This window comes from Gobio gobio (assembly GCF_949357685.1).
Source record: "Gobio gobio genome assembly, chromosome: 10".
NCBI classification, from domain to species: domain Eukaryota; kingdom Metazoa; phylum Chordata; class Actinopteri; order Cypriniformes; family Gobionidae; genus Gobio; species Gobio gobio.
In genome coordinates, this window is record NC_137116.1 from 34,147,376 (window position 1) to 34,171,429 (window position 24,054).

Consider the following 24,054-nt stretch of genomic DNA (forward strand, 5'->3'; position numbering starts at 1 on the left):
AAAAAAGAGGCTAAACACTAAGCTTTTAATTGTCTTAACCACAAATTATTGGTCAGGAAATTAGCAAAATGTATGTAAATGTAAATGTACTGCTAAAGTGAACTAAAGTTTTTTGTACTTTCATCTCAAAAATATAGCAGGGTTGACTATTGTAATGAATTCCTCACTGACCTTCCCAAAAACAAAAAAAAACATTAGAGAGCTGCAGCTCATACAGAACGCTGAAAATATGAACATATCACAGTCTTACACTGGCTTTCGTTTAGGCTTGATTTTAAAGGATTATTACTTGTTTATAAATCATTTAATAGCCTATGACCTCAATACATTGCAGATATGCTCACTGAATATAAACCTGTATAACAGATCACTCAGATCATTAGGATCACATCAGCTAGAAATACCAAGGGTTCGCTCAAAGCACGTTGAGTCCGCTTTTTGCCAGCTGCAGCTGGAACCAGCTTCCAGGAGAGATCAGATGTGCTCCACTTTCAAATCCAAACTCAAAACACATCTGTTGAGCTGTGCATTTACTGAATGAGCACTGTGCTACATCCGACTGATTGCACTCTTATTTTATTTTTGCAGCCTTCTTTTTATTCTTTAAATTTTTTCTAACTGTTTTAATTATCCTTGTTTTTATTTTGTTTGACTTTTCTTTGTTGTCTGGTAGGAAGAGTTGAGAGAATTGGGAAGTGAGACGGTAGGTTTACACACTCAGATGTGACTGTAAAGCCCTATTCGGACAGAATTCGTTTTACAAGGGTAGATGGATTAAAGTAATTTTACCACAGGACGTCTGTAATTTTAATGACCAATTCGCACGGGATAATAAATCTCAGTAAAACTAGCAGAAGTGGGAGGGGTAACTCGATTTATGCACCCCCGTCATCTCCCTGTCATAATGCATATTAAGTTGCTTCCTGGTATCATGTGCGCAAACTCAGATTATATATAACCTGTATATAACCACTAGGTCCGGTCGAACGATGTATTAATTAAATCAGTGGTCTTCTAGTGTGGTACTCAGGCTGCCTCTAGTAGTACTCATAGGAATCACTAAATACATTCATGTTAAAACACATGCATTTTAATTTAATCTTTATTTGAGTAAAGTTATTTTTTTTACATTTAAGTACAGTACAGTTTTAGTTTAACTTTACAACACATTTTAATTGAATCATTATTTAATTATTTGATTTACCTGTATGTAAGCACAGTGCAGTGTTAATGTACAAACAGTGCATTTAAAATGTTAGTGGCTGACAACAATAAATATTCCTATTAGGAATAAACTGCCTCGTTTTTTTTTTTTACTGTGCAGAGCGGTAAGTGAATAGTTAGGCCTACTACGCTACTGTATTTTAAAGTTGATCATTATGGTGGTACTTGGAGAGCCAAATATTTTCTGAGGTGGTACTTGGTATAAAACGTTTGAGAACCACTGAATTAAATGGATTAAATTCAGTCTGGACTCTGTTGGTAATAGGCACTTACTACCTAAAGCTAAAATAAGTTGTGTGCCTCTAACAAGTGCTTTCAACCTTTTTTTTAATCTGAATGGTAAGCATGATTTGCCACAGACTTGTATCACCACCTAGAACACAACTGAATGCTTTTTCAAGCACCTCCATACTTGGAAAACCCACAGAAAACTACTTTTAAACAGGAAATGACTTTCGGGTTAGTTGGGACACTTTTTGCCATTGAGATGACTTGAAAAATCACCAATGTCCCAATCTCCCTGAATTCACCCTACATATTTACAGTGTGTCTATTCGCACAGGATTAGTTTTACCTGAGGTAATATTTCCGGGCCATTTTACAGAAGGGAAAAGTTGGCGTAATCTTTACTGACATTGTCTGTAGTGATTAATGAGATGGCACATTTCGGACGGGACTAAAATCACTGAGGATCTCTGGTAATAATTTACCTCTCAATGTTAAACTAATCCTGTTCGAATAGGGCTTAAGACACCAGGTTGGAGGCTGGTGTTGCACCACAAGTCATCAGAGGCAGACGGTGTGGTAGATACTTCACTCCATGAAGAGTTTTTTTTTTAGACACTGGAAGAACATCTGATGGTGTGACTTTATTTTTGATCTGTTCGGTACAGTAGATCTGTTTCATTAAGCTAATGTTAATCAAACAATTGTGGTATCATGGGGAAAAAAGTTGCATATATGTTTTTCATATAGATATTTGGTGTTGACTTGGTGTTATTACCAGAGAGTTTAAGGTATGGTTGCTAGGTGATTTTGTTTTGGAACCTTCAGAAAACTTTAACTTTTCGATTTTCCTCAAAATTGACTTTGCTGACTCTATCGAATTCAAACAGGTGTAGCTCATTTTTTTGTCCGATTCAAACAAATCATACATCATTTTGAAGGTTTTTTAATAGGAAATTTGCTTATTGCGACTCATTTTGCCAGCACGGGTCACAAATGGTTAAGGCCATTAAAAGCCCACTAAATATTTTGCCATTTTTGGCTTGGCCCTTTTTTTTGCCCAGGTGTGTTTATTTAATCCCACTGAAATGACCATGTTATTTTGGCATGCCTAGATTGATTGATTAAAGTGCAAAGGTTCAAATACATTAAGTTAATGTCTGCCATTATCTCCTTTTGTTTTGTCTTTATCTCCAGGAGTGTGAGTTCTCGATGAGTCAGAGTTGCAGTGTTTTGAAGTTGTCTGTGCTCCAGACTGCTGTTATGTTATATGAAATGTTTCCTGTCTTTCCACACACCGCTTCTGTCTCCGTCACTGCTGGTGTTCATGTTCTCTACCAACTGTTATTTTTCTCTCACAGATATTACTCTGTGATATTGCTTCACCCTGGTCTCATTCTTATTTTGTTTCTCCATTTCAGAACTGAGCTCGGAGAATGTGCGCACGTGCTTTCAGATCATCAATGCCTACATTTATCTCTCTGCTACAGATTTCCTACAGGTAGGTGTAAAAAAGACTTCAAATAAGAGAAAATTCAAAGATGGAATTGACTGTGAACGAAACCTTATTTGTACTTTCTCCAAAGATGAATGTGGCATAAATCTTAACAGACTAGTGTGTGTGTGTGTGTGTGTGTGTGTGTGTGTGTGTGTCATATTTCATTTTTAAATATTGTGTATAATCAGTGACTTTTACAGGATCATTACTGTTTGCAGGTTCTTTTAAGCTCTGTAAAAAAAAAAAGAATACATTTCTAAACCACTTTCAAACATTTTTTTGAAATGTATTAAGAAAATATAAATTCTAACAAAGTTGTGTACACGACAATGAGTAAATTAACAGGATATGTAACATGATTTAAATAAAAAGCTAAAGTTTGCTTACATGAGAATGTTAATGTTAATTTAGTTAATTTAGATTTTTTTTTTTTTCTTTTGGTTGGAAAATTGGACTACAGCAGTTTCTTCATCATATCTAACAGGATGAAATATTTTAACGAACCGTTATTAAAGTTAAAGGGGTCCTATTATGCTTTTCCACTTTTTAGTGTTAGTGTATAAAGCTCAAAGTCAACTCCAAAGGGCGATATTTTATTTAACAGAATTCACTTTCCAAGAACTACAACGAATTACTCATTTTAGACTACAATGGATTTTTTCCATTGCACAAAAGCTTCTCCTGAAATGGAGCAGTTCCCACTTTGTAGGGACAATCTGTTGTTTTTGGATCACAACTTGTATGTCTTATTATTTGTAGCTGCTTATTAACAGTTCCAATTATAAGTTTTAAAAAAGGGCAAAGCTGTTTGGTTCCACTCGCCTGCTAGCAAACATTAGTTTTGATCTAGTGTTTACTGTGCGTTTGTAAGCTCCCACTTTTGTAAGACCATTCACCGCCCCTTAGGAAAATTAACCATGGTTTTGTGATTGATTACTGTTCGTATTACCATAGTTTTCCGACAAATATCATGATTACATGGTGTATAACATCGTATATAAAATGTATAAGAAAATTACAAGGGCCAGAGCAGACTCTATTTCTTGAGGAGACTCAGGTCTTGAGAAGACTCAGGTCCTTCAATGTGTGTAGCAATGTGTGTAGCAAGATGCTTCACATGTTCTATCAGTCTGTCATTGCTGGTGCCCTGTTTTACGCTGTAGTGTGCTGGGGCACGGGGATTAAAGCTGGAGATGCCAAAAGGCTGAATAAGCTTATTAAGAAGGCAGGCTGTGTCATTGAATTAGATCTGGAAATGTTTGGGGTTGTTACAGAGAGGAGAATAATGGCCAAGCTGTTGACCATTACAAACAATACCTCACACCCCCTCCACGACATGCTTGCTGGAATGAGAAGTACATTCAGCAACCGACTGATCCAGCCACGGTGCAACAGAGAACGCTACAGGAGGTCATTTATGCCTACTGCTGTGAGACTTTACAATTCATCCCTGTGCCGAAGTACCATTAACTCTTCATTTTAGAAATTAGGTTACTATATCTGTCTATTTATTATATGTGTATAGTAAGTTTTTATGTGTATTGTGAGTACTTTTTACTGTCTTCATGTATTGCTGCTAACGCACTTTAATTTCCCAACTGGGATCAATAAAGTACTACTACTACTACTACTACTACAAAAAAAAACATACCACTCTGAAACTTCCTGTGAAGTCCGTGCTTGCAAAGTCCGTACATGAAATGCGTTCTGGATGATGATCTTGTTGGTTAACATTTTTAAGTCTGAATCAGGCTTGAATTGGTTTGAAATTGACGCTATCCTTAATATTTACACCTGAGCAGATGAAACTTGCGGTTATGGTAAGAGTGTGACATTTCCCGAACATGTGTTAAGTGGTGCCAGTCACAACACACTGGACCAGCTAACCAATCACAGCACATTTCACATTTTAGAACTAGGGGCTTCATCGAAACAGGAACTAAATGGCACTTTTTTGAGCCAGACGGGAGAGAGGTACTGTAATAATGTAAAATATATATAAAAGTGTTGTTTTTTTTAACCATCAAGCTTGAAAGCATATTAGACTTCGTAAAAGGGCATAATAGGACCTCTTTAAAGTCAGACTAACATTACAGAACATCTCAGAATTCATTAAATCTATTGCTAATACATTATGATGTGTGTTGCCATTTTCCTATCAAAAATTGTGTTGCTCTCTGGAGGATGATGTTATTTGTCTAATAAACTGCCTGTTGTTAATTAAATAAACACAACAGATTGACAGGGAGATGCCCAATATGTTTTGTTGGGAAACTTGTAAGTGAATAATGGTAAAATTATAAAACATCTGTAGTTTTTCCTCTTAAAATGTTATAAATAAATAGAAGTTGATGGCAAAAATGGCAACAGGCTCTCAAACTAAAGTAGCAAAATCATTTAAAATGTGTTCAATCATTTGTTCACTTAATTATGATATGATAAAATAAAACTAAATATTTTATTGTCAATATTTTCTCTCGCTCTCTCTCTCTCTCTCTCTCTCGCTCTCTCTCTCTCCAGAACTATGCTGAAGCTCTCTGCAGATCTTTCTGTGAACTTCTGAGAGACATCACCACAGAAGGGCAAGTCCAGGTTTTGAAGGTACGACTCAATCCCTAACACTCTTTCGCAAACAGCCTGATCCATCCTTCCCCGCAAGGCTCTTTTGTGCTCGTCTTCTTGACACTCTGTTGTGAAATGAAGTGCCCTGGTGCTGCTGCAGAGTAATGACTAGAGAACCTGTTCCTCCACTCTGTCATTTTGGTTTTGAGTAGACCACAGTCAGCTAAGGTTGTTTTTTTTTTTTTTCTTCTTTCTCTCGACTTTGCTTGCTTTACCTTATCCACTCAAGCTCTTAGATCTGACAGAAGAGGCGTGCTCTTTGACATCGCCCTCCGTTTTTCAAACACTTCTCGCTTCCACACCAACAGTTGGGATTGGATTTCTACTTATTTGAAGAAAAGATGAAAGCGCTATTTGAAGGACCCTGATATTTTATTAACTTATTTTCGATCATTTTAATTAATTCATTTAGCAATGTGACCAATTGGACCTTGTAGCACAGATAATTATCTTACAGGGTCAGTCATACGACAGAAGCCTGTCTGATGTGGGCTTCAAAGCAAGCTTCTTGTCCGCAGTGCAGTCCCGGTCCTCTCTGGAGGCGGAGGGACAGATCGCTGCAGAGCGGCTGCCAGGATGCTGCCATTACAGATAAAGCTTTTCGTTTTGGCCTCCAGCTGCTCCTTCATAGGTTAGCAGATGCTCATCGGAGACCCCAAGCCAATTTGGAGCATAAAAAGTGCTCCGCGCCCCACAGGAAGAGCTGGAGTGCTAGGAAAAGCGACCTTACCAGAGGATTTGGATATTTGTTTTTATGTTAGTGTTGTATTGTGACTGCATCGTTGTTCTGTTAACTCTTCAGGGTATACTGTGAAACTTTTCTAATTAACTTGAATAATTTTTCTCTCTAAATCCTAAGTAGCATAAAGCGCAGGTGTGTGCGCACGTGTCTACGCGCTCCGCATCTTACATTGTGCCAAAAGGGAGCATCTTTCCACTAGAGTGAAAGCAACTTTAATTGGAAAAAACGAGCCCAAGGTTATCTGAGACATGCATGTATATTTTTGACAGTTTGATAGAAAGCCTCGTTTTGTGCCTTTTGATGGTGGGAATCTGCGCGTACAAGATGTTTGTTGAAAATAACAAGTATGGTATGCTGGGGGGAAATCCACAGCGTTCTCAAATTGTTTGCATTGATTGTTACTGAATCCCTGTATATTATAGTTTCAGAACCAATTATGGTGGTCCTTTTGTCCCCAACATGTCTGATGAATAATTTAGCATCTCTTACTTTCCCCCCCATGTCATATTCTTTCCACCGTGAAACTCAAAATGAGATTTTGGGCAGATGTCCAAGCTCCTCTTTTCCATACTCCGAAAGTGATTTAGAGCTTTTCATCCGAACAGGCTCTCTGTCAGTCGGACCTGCAACGTGTGTGTGTGTGTGTGTGTGCGCGTGCGCGCGCACCAGCCATGCGTGTTGGGGGTGGGTGCGGTGGTGCACATAACTGATGATGATTGGTGAGTGGGAGACAAGGTTGAAGTTGATAGGTTGAGTTCACACCTATTTTTTTCACGGTCTATGGTTCACACACACACACACGCACACACACACACACCAATGACGCACACGCATATGCACATTCAGCGATGGTCCAACGACTTCAAAGGTAGCTTTCGCAAACTGGAAGTATAAGCGCTACTTTTCCCTCGTTGAGGTGAAAGGTAAGAATATTTATGTAACATGCAACTTATGCCCAGGAAGAAAGAGTCTCTCCACGCTGGTGGCAAGTGATTCTGAAGCGCCTCACATCATCATATGCCACAAAATTAGTGGCTAAAAACCCAGGTGATAACGTGAGCTCCACTACCAAAGGAAAGTATAGTACTGATAATATTTACACAATATTAACACTCTAGTAGGCCTACTGATAATATTTACAATAATGCATTGAATTTGATAGGTGTCTCTTACATTGTCCCACAGCAACATTACATTACAAAATGTTTTATAATAATAATTTATTCTATTTAGTGTCCAATTCATTCATTTAACATATCTAATATTGGGGGCATCCAAGTTATTTGACATATTTGAACATTTGGGGGGGGGGGGAAAGCAACACAGTAATTACTTTCCCTGGTAATTAGTTACTTTTATAATGATGTAACTCAGTTACTAACTCAGTTACTATTTGTAAGAAGTAACTAGTAACTATAACTAATTACTTTTTTAAAGTAACGTGCCCAACACTGTTGATTACATATCTTAGCACGTGGTCACAGGCTGGAGAAGGTGGTATTGGTTCATTCGTGATCAGACTCGGACTTGTAACGAATATTACAACAATATTCCGATTGTTTGAATATTTCAATTTAAAGCTACACTGTGTGATATTTTCCCCCATCTAGTGGTGAAAAGGTATATGACCATCCAGTGAAGTTTAGTTTCTGTTCTTCTCAATTCCGATTTCGTTTCAACTCCTACGGTGGCCGATTAAGTCCAAGATTAATATGGCTTCCAGTTCGACCTCGTCCACATTCGACACGGTGCCTGTGGGATATTCTGTGCGCAGTGGGATGGTTGGAACTCAACTTGCCTAATTATTCGGCTAGAAAGAACTGCAGCTAATCCAGAGTGAACTTTGAGGATAGTAATGTTTATTCAGTCATCCAATTGCAAGGCATAAACAGGTTTGCGTGGATATGTACATAAATGTGGTTTCTGTGAGAGACCAAATAAGGATGGTAAATATACATGATAATGACATGACAGAAGATGCACAGTTAAGAACTGTATAACTATACTTATAAGTTACATTTTTATAATGTAACCGTAAACCAGAGCTTATTGTACCATATATAGTACCATATATATATTGTACCTAAATGCAGCTGCATTAAAAGGAGCGGAGCTGCCGCTGCTGCTGCTAACAAGTGGTGTCCGGTTACAAAAGTGTGTGCGTTAGCACTGCCGTGCGCTCTGTATAACAAGCCGATCAGACCTGATACATATTTCCATCAACATACATTACAAACAAATATTTTCTATAAACGAATAAACATTGTTGATAACAAAATAACTGAATGATTATTCACATAGGTGAGCATTACGCTATTCTATGTTGACACAAAAATACTTCTGAGGTGACATCAACTGAATTACGCGATGACACACTCTGAAACACATCTACAATGACAATAACTATTATTACTTACGGAGTTATTAACGCACAGAAATAACACACAAGGAAAAACAGACTTTTGAGGAATAAACAAGCCAGGAAAACTCCGTATAACTCTGTTACTGGAGCTGCTGAGATGAAAACTCTCTGCGCATGCACCAGACAAGTCTGAACAAGTTGACGCGCAGTGTTAAAACCGGTTAAAACGCGAAAGGCGAAGCTTGAATTTACGGGTATGTCCCTCTTTGGCTAATGTACTTTCAAGATGGAGGGGCAACATGGCGACCACCGTTAGATCCCATTACCTTATGTATTTTCAATGCCATATTATAAACTTATGAGAATACTTTATTACTTGAAAGAAGTAAATATACATTAATGAGCACATATATTTTTGAAAGAACTAAGTGTTTTTAGCTAAGAATAAACTAAAAAAGTTACACAGTGTAGCTTTAATAATTGTTAAATCGATATGTCAACCTCAATAAACCCGTCTCCGGCCTGACGGCTCCGATCTTTTGAATATTGCAATTTAATAATTGTTTAATCAATACGGCATCCTCAATAAACCCGTCTCCGGCGTGATGACTCCGATTGTTCAAATATTCCTATTTAATAATTGTTAAATCGATATGTCAACCTCAATAAAAACCTGTCTCCGGCGTGATGACTCTGATATTTCGATTATTCCTATTTAATATTTATTTAATCGACACATCATCCTCAATAAACCCGTCTCCGGCGTGCTGCCTCCGATCTTTCGAATATTCTGATCTATTATGACCTCTGACCTGTAAAGTTGCCAGAATAATAATCATACGCTGTTTGTTAAAGGGATAGTTCACCCAAAAATGAAAATTCTGTTATCATTTACTCACCCTCATGTTGTTCCAAACCTGTATGAGTTTCTTTGTTCTGCTGAACACAATAGAAGATATTTTGAGGAATGTTTGTAACAAAGCAGATAGAGCAACTATTGACTACCATAGTATTTTTTTCCTTACTATGGTAGTCAATAGTTGCTCTCTCTGCTTGGTTACAAACATTCTTCAAAATATCTTATTTTGTGTTCAGCAGAACAAAGAAACTTGGAATTACGTGAATTATTTTGGAACAACGTGAGGGTGAGTAAATGATGACAGAATTTTCATTTTTGGGTGAACTATCCCTTTAATTGGCCAAAGGAGAACTGGCACCCCGACTGAGCCTGGTTTCCCCCAAGGTTTATTTTTCTCCATTAGGTCACCTGATGGGGTTTTGGTTTCCTTGCCACTGTCGCCTCTGGCTTGGCTTGCTCAGTTGGGGACACTAAATTTTTCAACTAAATATCCAAATAAATCTAATTATTAAACTAAATTAACTATATAAACTAAATTACTGATCTAAAGCCCACATTGTCACTGTATGATAATTGAAATGAACTGATGACATCACCGTTTTCTCCGGAACGGCTATACGGCTGAATAAAATTCTGTTGCATTATTTTCCTGTTTAACACTGTGAAGCTGCTTTGAAACAATCTGCATTGTTTAAAGGGCTTTTGTAACAGTATAATGTTTATTCAATAAATTGATCAGAATGATTATTTTCTGTAAATAAAACTGAACGGTAGTGTAAATTCTTTTTGAATCTTGAAAATATAAATTACCATCAAGTTTTGCTGTATGGAAAAGAGCAGCATGAACATTCTGCTCAATATCTCTCTCTTTTTTTTGAGAGAGATGTTCTTTTAATGGTTGATCTGTTAACATTTAATGAGTTTATACTTGCACCCCTCCGTTTGCTTCTCTACATGGGAACTGTTCTGAATGCATTAAAGCATCTGTGTAGGCAGTGAAAGTCTCAGACGTGTGGGAAGCCATTCGATTAACCTCACAGAGGAATCCCTGCCGCCTTACACCACAGGTAGCATGTTTGGTACGTACATCATCGGGACGATGGACAAGGGCTTTGTAACTCCCTAATTAACTGTTCATTTATATTAGCAGTATCTGGAGGCGCTACTTTCACTTTATTGACGTTTTTAATTAACACAGAAAGAAGGGGCCGTCTTCTCAGTAAAAATTAGTTTAGAGAGGTGTCAGTTAAGTCAAAGGCTAAAGGACAATGAGAGATGACAGGCATTTAACTCTCTTATGGTGTACACGATTCAAGGACTATACGGTTCATGTCCTTTCATGACAGGAGTCAAGAGGAACTAATTTTAAGGCACTTTTGTAAAGAGTACTCAAAAATCAAACAGAGATGTTGCTCACCGTGTGGATAGGATTTGTCAGGCTGGAGAGGATAGTTCAGCTAAAAATTAAAAGTCTTTCATCATTTATTCACCCTCATGTTACAGATTTTTCTGTGTGTGGAAAAAGAAAAGGTCAAAATCTGTTCTGAACTTTTCAGTTTAATTGCAATTATATAATAATAATAATGATAATTTATATAATTTATATAATTATATAAATTATAATGAGAACTAAAGCTTCCGAGCTTACACAAAAGCACCATAAAAATGTGGAAGTTGATTTCCACAGTAGAAATCAAGTCATTTGTAACAGTATACTGTTTATTCAATAAATTGATCAAAAGGATTATTTTCTGTAAATAAAACTGAACGGTAGTGTAAATTCAGAAGACGTGTAATAGCGCATAAGGTTTAAAACGACAACGAGTAAATGCCACTAAATTGCCCTTTTAAGGAAACTTGAATGAAACTAGGGCTGCATGTCAGGCTAGTTTGAATGATTTCAGTGAGGTTAGCAAAATGTTTTTGGCCTCCTATCCGCCCTGGCCAGGATGTCCGTAGGGAAACATGTGGTAGTTTGTGATTGATTTGAAGAGCAAATTGTGCAACTGAAGCCAAGTACAAGTGGGAGCCCGTAGGGGTGTCCTTGGATGCTCACACACATACTGACCCACCAGCTCATGTACTGTCAGTGCCCAGATCCTTCCTTTGAGGAACATTCTTACAGCTGCTTTTAGCAGAACTGATGTGGTTAGTGTATTTCTATTAGAATGTAAAGGGTAAAGGAATGTTGAGAGTTTGAGCTCTGTCAACAGTTGTAGCATGAAGTTGGTTAGTAATCATTTTGACTCATCCGTCTTTTTTCATTTTTACAGGGTGTCCGTGGATACTTAAAATCTAAAATTTCTTAAATTTGTTAATGTAAAAAGTTCCTTATTTTGCATTAAAATGTCTTAAATCCATGTTTCAAGGGTCAAGTTTCAGTGAAGATTTAGATTTTATTTTCGCTTGTTGCTTTTTGAAAAAACTGTGTCAGTGTTGCACTCAGAGCATTTGTGGCGCATGATCATAGTGTTTTTTAGAGCAACTCGGTTCGCAGGAAATGCCGGTCCCCACACACTTAATATTTTCCTTTGCTATGACTTTGAGTTGCTTATAACGTCTGTTTAGAACACGACACGCTAGATTCACTTTGTTTTAACGTTAGCATAATCTCAAAAGTTATTGTGTGCAGAGGTTTACAGAATTTTACTAAATGTTGTAATTAGAAGCGAGTTAAAATCTATTGCAAACCAAACTGTGATCTTCCTGCATTTTCCCATCAAATTTAAAGTCCAAAAGTGTAATATAATTTTTTATTCGATTTTTTTATTCGATTTTCAGAGCAGTGTTAATATTACAGAATAGATTTTTTTTAAGCATCTTCTTTAAAAAACGTAATGTACATTTATAACACCATATAATGTGGTATTACCTGGGCATTAAATAAAAACATTTAAAAGTACAGCTGCTGAGTGAAAGATTGTACATTTGCCATCTTTCTCTCTTTTGACTGGCATAATTAATTACATGTGGCGATTAATTAATCTAATTAATCGCACATCAAATTTGCCTGAGAAATTACTACCAAAAGATAATTTAAGGTCATTATTGTGTAAAACATAGAACATTTTTTTTATTTGATTCAACATATAATTTATTATACATAAACTTTTGGACCAAAAGGTTGAGTAAATGATGACACTTTTTTTTTTACTTTTTTTTATATATATATATATATATATATATATATATATATATATATATATATATATATATATATATATATATATATATATATATATATATATATATATATATATATATATATATATATGGATATATTTTTTTTTATTAAAATATACTCTAAATAAGAAACTAAAACTGCCAGTTGGTGGCGGTAAATGTCTTAATGGGTAAGTCATTGGACCCCGTCATACACCCGGCGCAATGCAACGGCAAGTGTGTTTTGCTAGTTCCAGCCCGACTTTCCTGTGCCATGTTGTTTAATAGCAAGTGCATTTGCACCCATTTTTGTGCCCTTGGGCATGAGGGTCTGAAAACGAGGTGTGTTCAGGCACATTGTTGGCGCATTGCTATTTTGAGGCAACTGAAAGCGACTGCGCCATTGACCAACAAAAACCTGGTCTAAAGTCAATGGTGCAATATTTTTAGTTATTTAAAGTGTGCGTAAGTAATATGCTCCTATAGACGGGTCCACAACGCACGTACCACTTTGCTTATTATACACACAGGGATGCGCAGCAGCACACAAACACTTTTAAATATGAAAAATGTAAGGATTAAAATGTAAAAGATTATTATTGTGTACATAAAAATAAAAATGCCTACATGTCATAATGGATAGTCATTGCATGTAGCAGAATTAGCCTACCTTTTTGCAGTAATGACGAATGAAATTGGCTTATTATTTGACCAATTGTGCCAATACACACATGTATTTAAACTGACTCGTCAGGTTAAGGGTGTCTGTATTCCGCCATGTAAATAGCGAATCCACCATGGTGCAAGCGCAACTGGCTTTTAAAGGGAATGGGAGATGACACTCTGATTGGATTTTTCCCATCGTTAAACTAGGAAAAGTGAATTCGGACACGCCCTAAGTGCACTTGCGCCGTGCGCTTTAGACCCTTAAAATAGGGCCCATTGAGTCATTCATTCAGTCATTAATTCGATTCGTTCAAACAGCTGATTCATTCAAGAGTGAAATAAATGATTTTCTTAACGAATGGTTCATTGAGTCATTGCTTCACCCGATTCGTTCAAAGTGCGGATTCAGAAACCTCTGTGTGTTTCTCTGGGACAAACAGTTCTGCTTTGTCTTCATATTTTTGTTGGCAAAATTAATCAAAACAGACTATATTGTGACTAAAATAACACAATACTAACAATACAATACTTCTTATTTATTAAACTGTTGTGTAAGATCAGTATCGCATTTGCATGGGGGATCATGCAAATGCGATCCTTTACTCGTGTGATATTGCTTAAAGGCGGCATGAAATCAAATTTTACAATTCGTATTTTTATATTAATATTGTAGTGTTTACTATAACTGATTTATCTGTGCACTTCATTATTTTTTAAAAATTCATTTACCCTTACAATCTTTAATCAAATATGTTAACTTTCCCTCCCCCATCGAAACGACCTCACTTCTCTCCCGGTCATGTGCTATGGCGCGAGGGCGGGGTTATCGCCCCGCCTCGTTTCTGCACCTCCTCTCAGAAACCTGTCACTGATCGTGGTTAGGCGCATTTTTCTCGGTATACACAGTACCTTCTTCAAGAAGGACTTGAGGCAAAAAGAGAGAAATATATGAGAAATAAAAGCTTTTTTTTTAAAGTAAAAATTACTCAATATAGTCGGACGAACAGCTTATCGTGACGACTCGCACTGAGGAATGCAGCGTGTGTGAACGCGCTTACGGCGCGCCCCCTTATAAGGGAGAGCTGAGAAAAAAGCTTTACAGAAATAAAGCCATAAAAGGCTTAAAATAAGTAAAATCTGTAGCATAAACCAGCGAAAAGTGAGGAAATATGCTCAGTAACATTATGTAGAAAAGATTTAGAGAGAAAATACATTTATTTAAAAGATAGATCGATTTTTTTTTTTCCACAACTGAATGCAAACTTCAAATCTGCCTCCATTTTGTTAGCAACGCCCCACTTCCAACGATCCAATCAATTCCCGAAGGACGAAATCAAGCCTCGCCCTACATTTTTTCTCATTTCAGAAGCCGTTTCACTCGGATATACGTCACAATAAGGAGAAAAAGACGATCTCAACTTCCGTTTCATGCCGACTTTAACTTTATCTTATTAGGTAAATATGAGACGACAACTCAAACAGGCATTTTTGCCCCCATATCTTGAATTTTAGGCCAATTCTAACTGCATTCTATAGGCTCCATCACAGCTGCCCTGCATTATATTCGTTATCAATCAACTGTAAAATGCACATATATATATATATATATATATATATATATATATATATATATATATATATATATATATATATATATATATATATATATATATATATATATATATACACACACACACTTGTTTATTTATACTATGTTATTTATTCCACCTTGTTTTAACCTTGAAAAAAATGGTGCTGACATGGCATAAAGGAATTTACTGCTACTATTACTAAAAACTAACTTTATGTTTACGCTAAATTTATGCTCCAATTCACCCTTCGCTGGGAGTTTGATTGACAGGCGATCTGACCAACATAATCCGCAGAATCTGCCATTTTGTCTGACAAAGCAGTCAGGACAGTTCGTAGGTTAACGTCGGTGGACTTAAACTTGAAAAACGGTGTGTACTGACGTCTTTTTTTGCGGTTGAAACAACATTCTTTCTGAAGTTCATTCTTGTTTATTTGAAACTATAAATTGACTTGAAGGAAGAGATGATCGGTTCACAAGCAGCTTTAACTGAGGTGCTACAGCGATCTGTCATCACACATTAAAGAGCCACAAACGGTATTTATTGTTTATATATTGTTCTTCTTTTTTTTTAAAGATTAAATATTTTATTAAGATTTTTGTTTCATATTAAAAGTAACCTGTCCTGTCTGTCAGTTTTCAGAGTCCTCTTTGCTCTGCAGTTTGTTTTACACTGAGCGAGAACATGGTGTGTGGCGTGAGAGCGCTATGGTTTGTAGGACAGTAACTAAAGGGGGCGGGTCTTTGCGAACAGTCAATTGTGATCAATAGAATTAAACATGTATGGAACCCTGATCAAGCCTTTTTCTTATGATCTCGGCATGAAATAGTTAAAGGTGTCATGAACTGGCTTTTAAAAAATGTTTATACTGTTGTCTGAGGTCAACTTATGACGTTTGCGTGGTTTTTACATTCAAAAACATCATAATGAATAAGTAATAGGCTATTTTCTGCCTTGGTTTTGAGGCTCTCTGAAGAAATGGTCGGTTTTGATGGGCGTGCCGCACTGAAGACTTGGAAGTAAACGCCCACGGCTAGGATTGGATAAGATTTGCATATTTAATGAGCTTCAGCTCCCCTCAGTACATGTGGGACAGTACATGTCTGGGGAAACGCTCACAGGACTCGCAAAATGCCTTTATCAAACAAACACAAAGATTAATCTCTCATCCACCCGCGAATCGCGATTGATTGGAATGTTGTCGCCCGATCAGTGACACACACATACACGTGAGCGCGCGCAAGAAAGGAATGTTATTTCACTATTTAAGATAGCCCGTCGGCAGGCTGAAAAACACATAGCCCCGGGGACGTTGGGCTTTTAAAAAAGTCAAGTCCGAGCCCTGGCCCATAACGTTACAAGTCTGAGTATGATCACGAATGAAGCAATAATACTTCAAATAGAGGATTCTCCAGCTTGTGTGCGCGTGCTAAGGTATGTAATCAATAGATTTCAAACGATCCGTAACAATGCAATACTAACACATATAAAACCGTTCCTGTCGGATCCAATATAGAAGGCACAGCATTGTGTTTTAATCTCAATATCTTGACCTGTATCTTGTTTACAATCGATTCAGTGGTGAAATGAAGCGAACAAACGCGCAATGTCTTACTCACGTGAGCTGGAACCGTCATGTTTATTGCTCGTAGCGCGACCCGTTTAGCTCTGCGAGTCGGTGGACGGGCTTGAGGCGGTGCTTCATGCGTCCTACTACGTCAGTGGTCGTCAACATATTCTGAGATCTCTCGTTTTCTGGGCCTGGTGTCTATAAAAGCTTTTCTTTGACTAACAAGGAAGTTTTCAGCTCTGAAACGTACAGTATATTCTTATATCACGATGAACTTTTATATATCAAAGGCTCAAGGGAAAGTTGATTTCTTAATTCATCCCCCCTTTACGACGTCAAGATGTCTAAATGTAATTAGACCTCGAAATTGGCGTAATTCCCACAGCAGTGTGGAAAGGCTTTGCCAGCTCAAGCTTTCTGCTCCATCATGGCTGTAATCCAGACACATCAGCCACATTCGTTTATACATGTTGTTTGTAGATTACCCTCTGTAGTCAGTTAAGTAACGTTCTGCCCCAATGTGCCAGGCTGTTTGTGCACCAGTAGGTTGAAGAAGAAAAATGAAAACAGTAGCGCACCTTGAGGGGGTGGTTCATCCTGCATCCTGTCAAAGTGAGGGTGGAATAGGAGGGTAATGGCCTTGGGCTGCCTAGATCCCCTTTCAAGCCAATACTTAGTCTGAGTACAGAATTCACACAATTACAAGCTTCTCTTCCTCTCCTTCAGAACGACTAAGCAATTTGAGATCATTGAAAATTAGTTGGTTGTCCTCAAGGTCAGAAGTGTGCAGCGGGGCTTCGATCTGATTTTTGCTGGTGATGTAATATTAATCAGGATTGTGAATGTCATAGTAATTTAATGTGCTTTTTATTTGGCCATTACGTTTCCTAAAGGCCATGCCAGTAGGCTTGTTCCAGGCCTTCTTCTCGATTCATGAGCATGATGGTGTTCAGAAATATTAATATTAAAGAGTCCCTGTGGTTTTATTCCCGCAAGAAGCAAGACTTGAACCACCACCATGGTGCCCTTGAACAAGACATATGACCCTGATGTTCTGTTAAGATTCGACTTCTCTTTTTTATGTTTGGGATTCCTAAGACCGCAGTACTGCAAATAAAATTTGTTTTGGGATCTAAATTAATTACATTGATTTCCACGTGAATGAATCAAATCACTCAAAAATGTTCACAAAATTTGCACTAATTGCACTAATTTACTTATAAAAACATATGTAGGTTATATGTATGTAGATATAAAAAAAAATTTTTTTTTTTTTACTTTATCTTATAGCCTAGCCATTTTTAATAGGATGGACAGTTGAATAGGAACCCAACCTCGTTATACTTAAACATATTTGCTTCTTCCTAGCCTAAGTGTTCCCTGTCTAGAGCGCACAACTGCATGAGCTTATATACCTGATCTTGCATTTTGGGTTAAGCTGCATTCGTTTGACATTGTGGACAATAGAATAATAGAATCTAAATGTATTAGCCTTTTACCCATTAGGGGTGTGATGGTGATTAAAATGTTTCCTCACCATCACATTACAGTGCTTGGGCACTGTGCAGCCGTGAACGAATGACAGTGCAGCCGTGCGCATTTTACTTTCGGTTTGCCAATCCGGGGGCGGGTTGCTTGAATGGTGGGTTCATTAGCCTATTATTCTTAATGAAAAACACAACAACACAACAGTACAATGACAAACTCCCTTAAATAGGCGCTTTTACATTTCGCTTTGAAACCAAATCTTCCTCGATCATCTTGTCATTCTGCTCCTCACTCTCGTGATGAATGAAATCGGACTCCTGCTGATGGTGTGTGCTGCGACTCACGCTGCATGTTCAGTTTTTAATTGTAGTTAATCTGTTCTCTAACTGTACAAAAATGTTTACCACTATAAAATATCAAAACGACGGTGGGGCCAGTGCGGCGGTGGGCGAGTGACTATCGACTATAGCAGCAAGCCTAATATTACCCGTTATTATCAATCTAAATTAATCTAATGTGAAATATATGAGCTTGTTACTAGGACGTAACTGACCTGTGTGTTTTGTATCACTAGTGCAGTGTCCGTTCTCGGAGCATATAAGCCCTGGGCTTCTCGAGATTCCTGCCTTTATTTGAGAGAAGAATATGTTTGGCTCCCTCCCTTCCTCCCTCTGAAGCTTCGAAAATTCGGTGTTGATTACTACCGAAGCTTTGAAGCTCAAAAAATTGTATTCCGGACCAGCCGTAGTATGCACACAATTGTTCTTAATTGCTGTAGACATTAAAATACCAATTAAAATGTAGGCTGCTGTTTGTTTATGTCATATATTTATGTATCATATAATATTAAATTGAATAAATAAATAAGTTTTAAATTTATATAAAACTTCACCCGAGCCAAGTGGAATACATGTTTTTTTTTTTATGTTTTTGAAGAAAAATACAAAGTGTTATGATTTCACACCATAGATAAACAGTGGAACATCTAACCGAGAGATTAAAGATGAGCATTCTAATCACTCACCACCAGCTTCCTGCTTCGAAGATCCCTCAGGCTTTTACTATGATTCAGCCACTATTTATCATCTCTTCCAACTCCTCTCTCTAGTCCCATTAACCTGATTTCCACAGCTTTAAAATTAGTTTGATCAACTGCAATCCTCAAATGTTTAAACTATTTGATTTCCATCTGTAGTGTAACTTCTTGAGCACTTGGAGATTTTAGGCTATTCAACTTTACATTTCTACTCATGCCCATTTTTTTTGGTATATTTTCTGAAATTATCAATTTCTTCTCTTTCCCTTTGCCTTTTGCAGGTTGTTGAAATTGCCATCAAAGTAAGTCCTCTGTTGGGCTCCCATATGTTTCAACCTCTTCTGCCAGCTGTGTTGCAGGGGATTGTTGAAGGCGAAGTAAGTTTGAACACAGTACAGCCTTGCAGTATTCATATTGCACTAACCTAATTTCAGCTAAACTACTGTTTTCAGTCTTCAATGTTTGCACATACTTGTGTGTTTGACTGCAGAGGTATCCTGTGGTTATGTCTACATACCTCGGGGTGATGGGTCGGATTCTACTACAGAATTCAGGCTTTTTCACATCACTACTCACTCAGATGGCTGTGGAATTCAACCAGGAGGTGAGGATGACTGTCAGGCCACCAGCTTGCCTGATAGAGTAGTGAATTTTAAAATGGATAGTTCTGATGCAAAACACCTGTTCACTTAGCTAGGTATGTCATTGAGATGTATACATTTCGTGTTTATTATTAATATTATTTAAATACACCGATCAGGCATAACATTATGACCTAATATTGTGTTGGTCCCCCTTTTGCTGCCTGACCCATCGAGGCATGGACTCCATTAGACCCCTGAAGGTGTGCTGTGGTATCTGGCACCAAGATGTTAGCAGCAGATCCTTTAAGTCATGTAAGTTGCGAGGTGGGACCTCAATGGATCGGACTTGTTTGTTCAGCGCGTCCCACAGCGCTGGTTGTCACCTCAAACCCGTTTCCATGAAAGGGTGTACATGGTCTGCAACAATGCTTGGGTAGAAGGTATGTGTCAAAGTAACATCCACATGGATGGCAGGACCAAAGGTTTCCCAGCAGAACATTGCCCAAAGCATTACACTGCATCCGCCAGCTTGCCTTCTTCCCATAGTGCATCCTGGTCCTATGTGTTCCCCAGGTACACGACGCACCTGGCCATCCATGTGATGTAAAAGAAAATGTGATTCATCAGACCAGGCCACCTTCTTCCATTGCTCCGTCATTGGTGCTATCGGCGGTGGACAGGGGTCAGCATGGGCACCCTGACTGGCCTGCGGCTCTGCAGCCCCACACGCAACAAGCTGCGATGCACTGTGTATTGTGACACCTTTCTATTAGAACCAGCATTAACTTCTTGAGCAATTTGAGCTACAGTACCTCGTCTGTTTGATCGGACCACAACGGCCAGCCTTTGCTCCCCATGTGCATCAATGAGCCTTGGCAGCCCATGACCCTGTCACTGGTTCACCACTGTTCTTTCTTTGGATCACTTTTGATAGATACTGACCACTGCAGACTGGGAACACCCCACAAGAGCTGCCGTTTTGGAGATGCTCTGACTCAGTCGTCTAGCCATCACAATTAGACCCTTGTCAAACTGGCTCAAATCTAACACATCAACTTTGAGGACAAAATGTTCTCTTGCTGCCTAATATATCCCATCCACTAACAGGTGCCGTGATGAAGAGATAATCATTGTTATTCACCTGAATAACACCATAACAGTGTTATGCCTGATCGGTGTATGTCAATATATATACATTTGCTTAAATGAATATTTAGTGGATCACTTACAATAAGATTACATTAGTAGAAGTTAGCAGACGTGCAATATTGTGAATAGCAACAGCGGAATATCCACTTTAATAGTTGATATAAAAGATATTTGTCTATATCAACCAGAAATTCAATACCATTGCTTAACTAATCAATGTTATGATTCTAAATCAAAGAACTCAAGCTCACATGCCTCAGATGGGAGTCCCCATTACTTCCTTTGCACTTCTTAGTCAAGGTCAAATAGACTGAAGCAAAAAAATCAACCAATAAACACAATTCTCAAGCTTGGCCTAGTTTTCTTACTCTGTGCAGCGTATCTTTAGTTGTGTTTGTGGGAGCTGATCTTACTGTAATTTGGTCCCAGTGGACCCAAATGCTTTGCTGAGCCACCCACACAGAATCATTCCCTTTCAACTCTGGGCCATATCTCTGCGCTGAATAATTGAACTCATTTGCACTATTGTAGTCTCAGCATATATCAGGATTCTCCTTAATTTCCTCAATCCCAGAAATATCTTTCCCGCAGAGACCCCTTCATTATTTACAGTATCAGCCAAACAACTTCAAAGACGGAGGATTTTATATATTCGGCCTGACAGGTGGCTCGACTGTACCCTTATGTTTTCCTCTTATCTTATGAAGGGTGTATTAATCTTGTTCCCAGTGTGCCTCGCTTACCTGTGCACAGCTAAATTATAAATGAGAATTATGTGAATGAGATTGTTTATCATGGTGATCTCTGCTTCCCAGGCAGACCAGCTCTTGGGGAGTATGATTGAGATGTGGGTGGATCGCATGGACAACATCACCCAGCCTGAGAGGAGAAAGCTCTCTGCCCTGGCGCTCCTGTCTCTTTTACCGTCTGACAACAGGTTCGTCATCTTATAAACACTGCAGGGATAACCCTATCACATTTGCATGCAAATGTCTGAAGCTGATAAAGTAGATGTCATCAGCAAGCTGTACAAGTGATAGCATTTATACAAATCATTTGACATTCACCTCAGATGCCAAACGAATGAAAAATCTCTTCATAACGGTGAATTGTCGGGAGAAATGGCTTGTTGGTATTAGCTACGTCAGCAGTTCGGGAGCCAGTGATAGTCCCATTATCATGACTTGTCACATTGTGTAAATTATAGCTATTGTGTTTCAAGGTGCCATTTGCATCTCATTGAGATGTCAGGTGTTGTAAAGGGGAGTCGGTCATTTTGCCTGTAATATTACAAGTAATTTACGTTTCCATGCCTCACAGTTCAATATTTTTTTACTGCTGATGTAATAGACCAAGAAATGGAATCGAACCAAACAAATGGCCACCCATGTTTACTTACCAGCACCCATTTAAAGTTAACCAGCTGACCTTGTCCTTTATGCAACCAGTATATATATGTGATGCAAGTATGTAGGGCAACAGTGATCATGAACCAAAATATCTACTTATTAGAAGAAACGCGTTACAAACTTTAATTTGCATCACAGAAGTATTTGAGAATCCGATAAAAATACAAAGGAACAAAAATTTACTAAATGTTTTTTTTTTTTTTTTATGAAATGAACTACTCATTCTAAAATGCTTTGCAAATTAATGAATCAAAAACAGTGGTGCGGTATAAAACTGTTGACTTTAAGTCATTGATTATAAGTATAAAATACAATATATTTAAGTTTATTGAAAAAAAATATAATGCATTAAAATATAAAAATAAAATAAAATAAGCTTCATGGGAGTGGGAGTGGGACTCAGTCACGTCTGATCTGTTTTTTTATACATGGTAACCAAGCGGCAACCTCCTCCAGTTTCTCTTGAATTCAATACGAAAGTGACTTAAACTGCAATATATCCCGCTAGGGATATGCTCCAATAGAGAGCAGAATCTCATTGAGCCCCATGTTAAAATGCCCAACTTTACGGCAGGAAAAAAACATGTTTACAGCCTGGTACAAATTGTGGTTTTGGTCTATACAGCTAATTTTGCCCTTCATGACAACTGTGAGGGGGGTGAATATTTTTATAACTCATTTGTTTAAATTATATTAAGCCTTAAAGTTCTGCATAATTAAGGGTGTGGCCACTTGAGTGACAGGTGGATTGCTTTTTGTCTGCTGTCTGGATGGATAATGTATTTCTGGTAACGCTGTTGAGGCTTGTGAGATAATTGAATATAGAAATCAAAACAAATGAGCATAACAGCACACATAATAAACTTACAGAGGAAACATACGGAGGTAAAAATTCAAAATGTTGAGTTTTTATTTATTTATAATATGACAATAATTGTCATTATATATGTATAATGACAAGGGAGCTATTTTGCCAAATATTCTCACAATTGCAAATGTTTAATTGATTTTAGTTCAATAAATAAGTACATTTTAGACACAATATTCACCAACGAAAATAGTTCCAAACAAAGATTACAACCAAACTAATGCGTGTGTCAAAACACTCAGCAGTTTTTTCTTACTTAATGATTCAGTGTTTTGAAAGAATCAGTTGAATGAATGACTCAATGACTCACTCATTAAGTGACTACCGCCACCTACTAGCGGTTAAATTTCTTGTTTAAAAGTATGCATTTTTTTTCCAACATTTCTTATTTGTACATCCAAAATTATATTTATTTAAAATATTAATCTCATAACATTGTTTATTGTATCATTATAATAAATAGGTTTTATGACAGTGATGATATTTTGTTTTCTTTTTACATAAGCACATTAAATATTACATATACATATGTAATATAATGTGTAATACCATCACAAGGTCATATCAAAAAGGTCTATTAACTTGTTATTTAACATGTTTGTATCTGTAGACTTCTGTATTAAGGTGCAGCCACATTTACCGTTGTTCACTGAATTTCTGCAGTCCACGCAATTGGCAATTTTCTTGTGAGGGTGAAAGATTCGGCCACACAGATTTTGCAGTGGGTGAAAGTTGTCAAGCAGATTCGGTGCGTTGACAAACAAAAAGCAAAAATTACTTAATGTGAGCAGTTCTTTAGATTTTTGTCAGATTTTGTTCTGTTTTTGTCAGCTCAGTTTTACAGAAGTTTTGCTATTGTAACCGTACCTTTAGTTATAAGGTACAACAGCACAATCATCCCAAGTTTCAGAGCAACAGTGGAATATGGTCATTTAAAAATAATTGTTGTTGGTTTTAGAAACCTTGACTTTATTTTAATTGGGAAAACATATCAACCC

General features: G+C 37.5%; 1 protein-coding gene across 1 annotated transcript in view; it reads left to right on the plus strand.

The window, feature by feature from the left end:
• Positions 1 to 24,054, plus strand: part of ipo11 (importin 11) — a 232,764-nt gene that overhangs the window by 163,645 nt on the left and 45,065 nt on the right. The window contains exons 23-27 of the mRNA XM_079826503.1: positions 2,871 to 2,950; positions 5,468 to 5,548; positions 19,328 to 19,423; positions 19,537 to 19,650; positions 21,595 to 21,716. Of these exons, the coding sequence (XP_079682629.1) occupies positions 2,871 to 2,950; positions 5,468 to 5,548; positions 19,328 to 19,423; positions 19,537 to 19,650; positions 21,595 to 21,716 (493 nt within the window). The remainder of the gene's footprint in view (positions 1 to 2,870; positions 2,951 to 5,467; positions 5,549 to 19,327; positions 19,424 to 19,536; positions 19,651 to 21,594; positions 21,717 to 24,054) is intronic.